Below are 10,899 nucleotides of genomic sequence, written 5' to 3'. Positions count from 1 at the left end.
AGACAACGAGGAGTTGAACTCAAGACCTGCTATTCTAGAGGGGAATGGCATAACCAAACTACCACACTTGGGAGAGAGAAAGGTTATACCATTTTCCTCTTTTTATTAGGGCACACACACTCACCCACACACACACACCAGAGAAGAAGAGAGTTTTAATGAAACAAAATGAAATGTTATATTAACATCTTTAAATGGCTAAAATGACCTATGAACCAAACTGTTACAAAATTGTGAATTTGATACCATGTCTGGGTACTAAAAGACTAGAACAAAAATACTACTACTACTAGAATCCATCTTCATCTGCACTCTGGATCTCCGTAGCTCCCATGTGTGTGTGTGTGTGTGTGTGTGTGTGTGTGTGTGTGTGAGAGAGAGAGAGAGAGAGAGAGAGAGAGAGAGAGAGAGAGAGAGAGAGAGAGAGAGAGAGAGAGAGAGAGAGAGAGAGAGAGAGAGAGAGAGAGAGAGAGAGAGAGAGAGATAAACACAAACTTGACCATAAGGCCTCACACACATAGAAGTAAAACACACACACTAACACACATAGAAAGGCAGAGAGATGAAAATGAACTGATAACATACCTTACAAGAGCACTTAGGGTGTTTGAGTCCTCCCACGATTCCATCCAAAGATTTAAATTTTAATGTCATAGAAAGGGTTTCCAAAGATCTCAGGCAGTACAATCTACCATAAATGACGGGAGTAATTCAAGCTGAACCCAAGATGGGATTTTTTGTCTTTACCCTACTATGGAAGAGTTTTTTAGCATCCTGTCTGTGGAAGTATTAAAAGATCTATCTAATGATAGGGCTCCATACCCAATTATGCTATTCAAGTGACAATTAACATAACGAGTTTGTCACTCTCATATGAATAGTTTCAAAAGTTCCCAAGGATGTAAATGCCATGATGCTATTGGTCATAAAGAACTCTAACGAGTTTTGTAATGAAGGCATGATATTGAAGAGGGCATTTGAATAATCAACATCTTATCCTTAACAATAAGATAAAACACCTGGTTGTTCTATACATCATGCCATGTTTGATAATTGTGAGGGAGATGATGTTAGCATCATAGAAATAAAAGAATTTCTATTTTATGAGTCTTGGAAGATTCAATGCTGCTTTTGAACCCTACAAATTTTATATACAAAGTGAGAGAGAGAGAGAGAGAGAGGGGGGGGGGGAGGGAGACGGAGAGGGAGAGGGAGAGAGAGCTAGCAATCTATACTGCTTTGAGCACTTATCTACACTTATCTGAGCACTTATCCTAGAGCAACTACCCTTACAATGTCTCTTTTTTTATCTTAGGAATTTTATGGCGCCTAGGGTATCTGCTGAATGTTTTGGTCATGGATTGGAAGCAATGGAGATAGTGGATCATATAATGATTCACTACTCTCCGGAAAAGAAAGCTGACTTCTTTCAAAGCATCATTCGAGGTTTCTTTCCGGGTGTTACTATAGAGGAAGCTTGGAGAACCTACAATCGCACTTCCATGACTCGAGATGGGGTACCCTTTCACCAGGTGTTCGTCAGAATCTAGAATGATCCCAGTCAATGGTTTCACAAACTACGCCTTTTGCAAATTCGAGTAAAGTTGGGATACTCAGATGCCCTCTACCTGGATTCTGAGTTAGGTTGTTGTTTTATATCTGAAGCTTATAGCAAAATTAATGCTTTAAAGAGCATTGTAGGACCTGATAAAATAGAGAATCATAAGGAGCCTATTTTCAAGCGTCCCAGCGCTGAACACTCTTTCCCCATTTTCAAATGTAGATGGGGTTGAACATGTATTGAGCAGAACTTTTAACTACTGACAAAAGTGATTCATGAGAATTTTGGTTTGTTTCCCATTCTCATGGAATCCTTTGTTCTTTTTGACATCCAGAAACAGATGATGTTTATTTTTGTTCCTAAAATAGCAAGCACTTAAAAAGTGAATATTCTAGGAGGGATATTTTTTAATTTACAAGTATTCAAGCCTTTCTCTTTGGTTGTCACATTTATCTTTGCATCCACTTGAGTGTTTTGTGTACAATAAAATGGAGATTAGTCATGCCATTCCACTCGCTATTGCAACCAATGGCTTGATATCTTCTCGATTGGCTGTAAGTGCATCAACGAGTGAAGAGGAGATAGTGTCATCTCTTCCTATTCGCAATGTGCGTGCAACAAAGAGAGCAGATCGAAATGTCAGGAGGAATAGTGCATCAGCTAATGAAGAGGAGATACTTTCATCTCTTCCTATTAGCAATGTGCGTGCGGCAAAGAGAGCAGCTCAAAATATCGAGAGGAATTATAAAAAGCAAATTATTGAAACTCTAAAAGAGATCAAAGCCTCTTGCAATAGGATGGACACAATGCAAACCAATGTCTTTGATGTGGTTGAAACATTAAGCTCTGCATTGGAGATTGAAAGTGGGATACTATGGAAGTTTTGAGAAGAGACAAAAGCATCAAACTTGCAGAGATTAGAGAGTGAGGCATACTTGAGAGAGAAGCTTTCTAAAATTGAGGATTCTCAAAAGATGATATTGGCATCTAATGAGAATCTTTGAAAAGAGGCTTCCCGGAGTCAACGCGATTCAAAAGGACGAATTCAAGATAACTGTATGACAAATTGTACCAGGATTGAGAAGTATCGTCAACAAGCTCGGTGCTTTGACAAAGGTTCAAGGTTCAAGAATTTCAGATATTCGAGCTAGCTCAAATAAATTAAGTGCTTTGGCTTTATTAGTTCGACCAAAGCAGCGTCAAGTTTCTCAGTGACCAGATCCTGCTAATGGAAGAAATAATGTAATGCTATGTTGTTTCTTCATCAAAATGTACTTTTTAATTGAGTCATTATCAATGTGTCTGATGTATTCAGTTTAGAGGATATAATTTTATTTGATGTTCCAGTTTACGTTGACTTTTTATTATGCATAAGAATGTCTTTTTAGTGATTGGTCAAAATTATACCATCTATTTGGATGTGATTTCATAGATGGTATCTAGACAACGTTTATTATCACCTGGTCATGCACGACAAAGCCGACTATGTGATGAATCACGAAGGGCGAGACGCCAAATAGCACGAGAGAGAACAAGGCATTCACTACAAAGTACTGTTGGAACTTTATTGGAGTGCAATGAAAGCTAGAGCATGCATGATGTGCATGAAGGAAACTCTGAAGCCATGGATGTTGGGAACATAGCACTACAATGTAATCAAGAGACTATGGAGCCTATTATTATCCTTGAAGAGGGAAAGTATTCTAAAGTAGAAAGCATTGTTTGTCCATCCGCTTTGAATATCCAACTTCTCCCTTTTTACATCACAAGTCTATGGCACCAGTTCTATCCAAAAAGTGTGTGTTGCACAACTTAGGAAGCTTAGATTTTGTTTGCTCCAAATGGGGAGCAAAGGCCTAGAAGGATGAAGGAAAGACTATCCAAACATTTGTGGGTAAATATTGCTGCTCTAATGGAAGAGTCCGATTACTCCTTTGAATGAGCCACCAAATGAATTGAAAGATTTGATGATCTCAACCACAACAAGAAGTAAACAGTTCTTACAAAACATTCGGGGATATAATAATGCATTGGAATTTGTGTCTCTTGGTGCCTATGTCGATGAGACTATTAATTATGGTGGGAGAGGTGTGTACACTTTTAAGGTTCATGGCTCTGTTTATCATAGCATTGGCTCTTTAGCGCCAGCTGAAGGACAAAATGAAGCTCCACGCTTTGCACAATTATATTTTTTTGATACCGAACATGAGTTGAGAAACATATTACATCATGTTTCAAATTTAGATCGTAGTATTCTAGAGTGTTTACAATTGATGATGCATAGAGTAAACCCCTATGCAAATGCTCTTCGAATTACATATTACATCATGTTTCAAATTTAGATCGTAGTATTCTAGAGTGTTTACAATTGATGATGCATAGAGTAAACCCCTATGCAAATGCTCTTCGATCTGCTGCTTCTTTGTCTGGAGAAGCTATTGTACCCAATATGAGGATGGTTATTGCGGAGAATCATTGGGATGGTTGGAAATATCTTGCTCCAAGGGGCTCTGAAGTTGCTGCAATTATGCCAGGACAAGGAGATGATAGAAATATTGGCTATCGCGACATTGTACTGAATTTTTAGCACGGGGGATTGAAAAGAATCTCTAGCATTCATTGAGCTTACATGTCCTTATTGTATGTTTTATTATTTTCAAGTGGAGAGGATGGATGGCATCTTTATTTACGAACTATTGATGGAAAAAAATTGAGTCAAAAGCAATATTGTGTCTTTTGCTTACAAATAAGAGATGATACAATGGAGTGTCTTCTTCAAGGGGGTAGGCTACTACAACAGTATGTCGTGGATGCTTATAGTACTCTGGAGGAGTCACGGCTTTTGTGGATGCGAAATAACCAAAAAACACTTCGTGGTGAAGTGTACCAAGGATTGATTGACATGGTTGAGGCTAGAGATGGCTGAAGGTCAAAATGTTGGCCGTAGAATTGTTTTGCCTTCATCTTTTTTTGGAGGTCCAAGATATATGTGCCAACTATTTCAAGATGCAATGGCAATTGTTCGTAGTAGGGGTAAACCGGATCTCTTCATCACATTCACATGTAATCCACGATGGAAGGAAATAGATGATGCATTATTACCTGGACAAAGTGCTGGTGATCGTCTTGATGTGACTATACGTGTGTTTTATCAAAAGTTCCAAGATATGATGCATTTATTTATCAAGCAAGCTGTATTTGGGGAGGTGATTGGACATGTTTCAATGATTGAGTTTCAAAAGAGAGGTCTTCCTCATGCTCATATATTGTTGATACTTGCATCCGAATATAAGCCCATAGATACATTACACTAAGACAAGTTGATTTGTGCAGAGCTCCCTTACAAGAATGTGTTTCCAGAGTTATTTGATGTAGTGAGTTGTTGTAATGTTCATGGGCCATGTGGTACTTTGAACCCAAGTTCTCCATGTATGGTTGACGGAAAGTGTAGATTCAAGTTTCCATGAACATTTTCTACGTCTACGAATGTAAATGAAAGTGGATATCCTGTGTATATGAGACGAGATGATGGAAGCTTTGGGTTGTTCCCTACAACCCTCTCTTCTCACTGAGATTCAGAGCCCATATTAATGTGGAGATTTTCTCAACTGTCACTCTCGTTAAATATCTTTATAAGTATGTCTACAAAGGACATGATCGAGTCACTATTGTTCTTTAAGATTCTGAAGGAGCTATTGATGAGATCAAGTGTTATCTCAATGCACGTTACATTTCTGCATTTGAGGCTATGTGGAAAAAATTTGGTTTTGACATGCATTGTGAAAGGCCAACTATTCAACGATTGCAAGTACACCTTCCATTGCAAAATACGATTACATTTCAAGATGGTGATGATGTATCAGATTTTCTAGATAATGAGCAAAATAAAAGAACTACCTTGACTGAATGGTTTGTTGCAAATCAAAAATATCCAGAAGCAAATAGCCTCACATATACTAAATTTCCAAGTGGTTGGGTATGGAATAAAAGTCGAAAGGCATGGTCTCCACAGCAACATGGTGTTTCTATTGGAAGAATGTATAATATTGTCCCTACTGCTGGTGAGGTTTATTACCTACGAATGCTACTCAATATTTGCAAGGGATGTAAATCTTTTGAAGACTTGCGGATGTATGATGGTCACATTTATGATACATACAAGGAGGCACGTATAGCTAGAGGATTATTGCAAGATGATGAAGAATGGTCACTTTGCCTCCAAGAGGCATCTTTTTTTCAAAATGGAATGCATTTGAGACAATTGTTTGCAATTATATTAGTCTTTTGTGAGCCACTTCATATGGCTGCTCTTTGGGACAGGTTTTGTACCGAATTTTGTGAGGACTATGTTTATGCTCTAAGGATGTGTATTTTGGATGCAAGTGTACGATTTGATGTGGCAAAAAATCAAGCTTTGCTTCATATAGAATGCTTTTTGCAACAACATGGCAAGAGGCTTTGCGATTATATGTTGCCTGCAATAGACTCAACAATGGTATAATTAAGTGAAAATGGTGCTATGGTTGAAGAAACAATGTTTAATGTTGATGAGCAATGTAATATAGCAGATCGTATGTAGACTTCCTTAAATGAGGATCAATGAGATGCTTACCACCAAGTGCTCCAAGCTATTGACACACATTTAGGGAAGGTATTTTTCTTAGATGGTCCTGGTGGATCAGAAAAAACTTACCTATATAATGCACTTCTTTCATGAGTGCGAGGAAGTTGTAGAGTTGCTCTTGCATGTGCATCCTCAGGTATTGCAACTTTGCTTTTGAGTAATGGAAGAAATGCTCATTCTAGGCTTAAGATACCTTTGGAGCTTCACTCTGAAGAAACTTGCAATATTAAGGTAAATAGTCAACTTGCAGAACTTCTAAGGAATGCAACTTTACTTATATGGGATGAAGCTCCCATGACACATCGCTATGGATTTGAAGCAGTGGACAGAACTTTAAGAGATATTATATAGCGAGACACTTTGTTTGGTGGAAAAGTCATTTTGTTTGGAGGCGACTTTCGACAAATACTACCTGTTGTACCAAAAGGGAGTCGTGCAGACATTGTAAATGCTTCGTTGTGTCATTCTCACATATGGAAATATACGAATATATTGAGGCTTACCAGAAATATGCGTATACTTGATTGCGGTTTAAATTCACTTCAACAAAGTTTTTCGAGTTGGGTGCTTGATATTGGCAATGGGGATATGGATGATGGAGGAGACTTAGACAGAGTCAAAATACCTTCACACATGATGCTTCCAGGAAATAGTTTGGCAAATCTTCTAAGCTTTATATATGGAGATTTGTGTCATGTGCAAGATCATGCAAGGTTTTTTAGAGATCGAGCAATACTTGCTCCGCGGAACAAAGAGGTGGATTTAATCAATGACTTTGCATTGCAAAGAATGCATGGAGTTTTCAAAGAGTATCTGAGTGCAGATTCAATTGTTATGTCAGAGGAAAACACACATTTGTACACTATTGAATATCTGAATAGCCTTTCTCTTGGTGGTGGTTTTCCACCTCATGCTTTAGTCTTGAAAGAAAATTCTCCTATAATGCTGCTGCGAAATTTGGATCCAAGACGTGGATTGTGCAACGAAATCAGATTGATATGCAAGCAATTTCTTCATAAGGTAATTGAGGCAGAGATAGTCAGAGGATCGAATATTGGAGAGAGAGTTTTTATTCCAAGGATTGACTTTATTATTGGAAACCATCAGGGACTTCCATTTCAAATGAAGTGTCGTCAGTTTCCAATCAGGCTTGCTTTTGGGATGACTATCAACAAAGCACAGGGGCAAACACTGGGAATTCTCAGTTTATATCTTGCATCATCGATCTTCTCTCACGGACAATTGTATGGTGCAATGCCACGTGTGCGCAGTGCAACTGCTATAAAAATTGTTGTCAATACTGAAAACACTCAAGCGGAGTGTTACTACACTCCAAACATTGTATTCAAGGAAGTATTACAACTAGCGAACTCATAACAATAAGTTCAAATTGACATTGTAGCTCTCACTTAAAGTCAGACACAGTTGATGTTAAATTTTATTGATATCTCTTAGATCAAAGTATTGGCCACAAATGGATCCTCGACGCAGTGCATCCTATATAGTGGGTCACATCACTGAATTCATTCGAGGTATTTATCTTATTTTTAATTTAGTGTATTAATTTGACCTATTATTTTCTTGAAAAGATTGGCTTACACATTGACTTACTTTGTTGAAGATCCACCGCAATGGAGGGGAAGAGTTCCTGCTATGTTTTTGGTGATCTTATTTGATATCACTCATATTATATTGTATGGTATATTGGTAGTTTTAAGCTTTTATTGCTTTACATAATAATTCATGGATGCCTTTGTAGAGAGCATTGCCATCGAGGGTTTATCATTGTAGGTGTTTATGAAATGCTATACTTAGGTATAGATATGTCTTTGGAAGTTCTTGGATACTACCATGTTGCCTTTTCTTTAGACCACAAGCATCGTCAAATTCAAGTTAATATTTGGTTTGTGAGTGACGAGAGGCTAGTCAATGCACAACAAGTGGGGGTTGCTGGAGATCGCACTACACCATATCGATTGAGGATATTTACCTTAGTTGAAACACCCCCCCGTATCTTACAAAATGTATACAACATAGGTCCTTGGACTTATAGAATCCCTAACGTGGTCTCTCAAGGGCTACACTTTGAATAACTCTTTTGTATTGTCTCTGCTACATTCAAAATATTCAAAACATTTTTATAAGTTGTGAAATTTCAAAGTCTTTTGAATTGCTTTCATTCCTCTCTCTCTCTCTCTCTCTCTCTCTCTCTCTCATAAATCCTTCTCTTAAACAAAAGAAAGAAGGACACGATTCTCTACAATATGATCATCAAAGCCTTCTTTATTCTATTTCATCTCTCTTGCTCTTAAACTTTTAAATCTCCCTTGTTAGAGAAGATAAAGAATGGCACGATACATCATGGTTTCGTACACCCTCAATGATGTACCTTTTTATATTAGAGGTATGTAAAAAATATCTTTGATACTTACTTTTACCACATGAATGAGAACTTTGTGGTCTTTATTTTGTAATTACATGTGTGACATTTTTTTCTAGATCCTCCATTATGGAGGGGTCCTGCACATGCTGAGGACATTGTTCGTATTACAGAGGATTTTGAGATCCTTTGGTGCATATAGCTTGAACTTGAATCCATGTGACGCTAAATGTGTTGTTACTTTTTATTATGCCTGAATGGTTGGTTGTTATCTTCATTGCAGGCTTCAATATATTGCAGACATTCTGTCTTGGCATTATATGAAGCACGATATTTTAGAAGTGTTGTAGGTTATTATCACATAGAGTTTGATATAGATGATATGTGAATCACTGTACGAGAGTTAGGTATGCAAAGACCTCTCAATTGCAACTTTTCATATGGTCCCTATGGAGTGAATGAATGGATGTTTAGAATCTATTCTTTGGGTGACTCACCTCGACGACTCGATCGCAGTGTTCGACGTGTTGGACCTTGGATCTTGAGAGTTCCAAGTAGAGTGTGTCGTAGGCTCAACTTCTCTAGATGATCGAACGCTTTGATCCATTGTTTATGCATTCAAAGAACTATATTTTTTAGCTTATATTTTTACTTATTGTTGGCTTACCGAAGTGGGTTTTTATCTACTACATAGGTTAATGTATATGTGTGTGTGTGTGTGTGTGTGTGTGTGTGTGTGTGAGAGAGAGAGAGAGAGAGAGAGAGAGAGAGAGAGAGAGAGAGAGAGAACTTTGCTAATTGCTAATGTAGGTTAACATGGGTCATAATGTATTGGCTATTCTCCCAATACATGTAAAGATGCATATCTATTTGAAAGTTAAGGAAAAGTATATTTGTCAAGGAAATGGTACATGGTGTTGGTGGCATCATTGGGTGTATTCATATGCAGATGGGTGGTATGGAAATTGTGGACGCTTAAGCATTTCATTATGCAAAGTGCCACAAATATTGAGTGAAATAAAATTGATGAGAGTCCTACAAGAACTACATATGGTTGATATTTATTATGTCAATGTTTGTGGTTGTGATATTCATTTGTGAAAGATATATCACAATCATAAATCTTATATTTCAAATGAAGAGTTTAAAGTTTTGAAAAAATTGTGAAGTTTATCAATGTGATATATTGGAGTGATCCTTAGTCGTCCAAGTATAGAGTAGAATATGAGTCGTTCTAAACAAAAACATTGAGGTTGTTGTAAAGACTTTGAGCTAATGGATCTCTTGACATTCTTTGGCAATACAGTTCTATTTTGGCATGACGATTAGTAATTGAAGTGTTCGTATTGCGCTTATACTTTTTTAAAGTGTTTACGTGCACTTTTAACAAGTGGCTATGTTGATCATCTCTCTCTCTCTCTCTCTCTCTCTCTCTCTCTCTCTCTCTCTCTCTCTTTATAATTTTAAGCTTTGAGTACTAATGTTGCCCTCTTCTCTTGTAACCAATTAAATGGCCAACGAAATTGTGAATATTTTTCCAAATGTAAAAAATCTTATTGTTGATTCCCTTGAAGAAAGTTTGTTATCTGCTGAATGGGGATGGCAATGGGCATGTGAAGTGATCGAGAAAAACTACACTATTTGGGGGTCATATGTAGATGAAGAGTTGGACAAGATTTACATCAGGTTGCTTGATCCCTATTTCTTTCCCAATCTTAAGCTCATGCTCTTAAAGCAAGAGCTTGGGTTGATTCGTCATTACAAAATTTACTTGAGCTGGATTCAAAAAATAGATTTAAGAGAAGTTTGTAGAGCTCCAACTCTATATCTTGATCCCATTGAAATAGCACAACTAAGAGTGCTATGCAGATATGTTCCTGAGTCTTTTTGACAATAATGTAAACTTTTTTTTGAAATACGTCTCTTTAGTGACTTGCTTTTATGTAATCTCAGAGTGTGTGTGTGTGTGTGTGTGTGTGAAAGGGAGAAGGAGAAGAGAAAGATGCGAAAAGGTTAAATGTAGCATGAGTAGTCTAAAGGGACCAAAGACAGAGTGAGATAAAAACTTGCATTTGAACAATGAATAAATAAGTATTTGTACTTTATTGGTGATAGTGTCGATCATGTGTATGTCATGGAGAGATGTATAAATATAATACACACACACAAACACATACAGAGTGAGGTGGTAAGAACGAGCGAGACCCACCGATAGACGGATCGTGCGAGCTAGTATTCATAATAGAGACATCAACATGACAAAGGTACCTAGATTGCTTTGTAAATTGGTCTAATGTCTTTTTATGGGCTTACATTTTAAATTTTCCTATTGCA

At 37.4% G+C, this 10,899-nt stretch overlaps 1 protein-coding gene across 1 annotated transcript; it reads left to right on the top strand.

Moving 5' to 3' along the window:
• Positions 1 to 6,695: 6,695 nt before the first annotated feature.
• On the top strand, positions 6,696 to 7,562 carry LOC147457104 (uncharacterized). Its single transcript, XM_086513272.1, has one exon. The coding sequence runs from the start codon at positions 6,696 to 6,698 to the stop codon at positions 7,560 to 7,562; it is 867 nt and encodes a 288-aa protein (XP_086369398.1).
• The last annotated feature ends 3,337 nt before the right edge of the window (positions 7,563 to 10,899 follow it).

This window comes from Adiantum capillus-veneris, chromosome 5 (genome assembly GCF_014529385.1).
Source record: "Adiantum capillus-veneris isolate H3 chromosome 5, ASM1452938v2, whole genome shotgun sequence".
Lineage (NCBI taxonomy): Eukaryota > Viridiplantae > Streptophyta > Polypodiopsida > Polypodiales > Pteridaceae > Adiantum > Adiantum capillus-veneris.
This window is presented reverse-complemented; position numbering and strand designations above follow the sequence as displayed.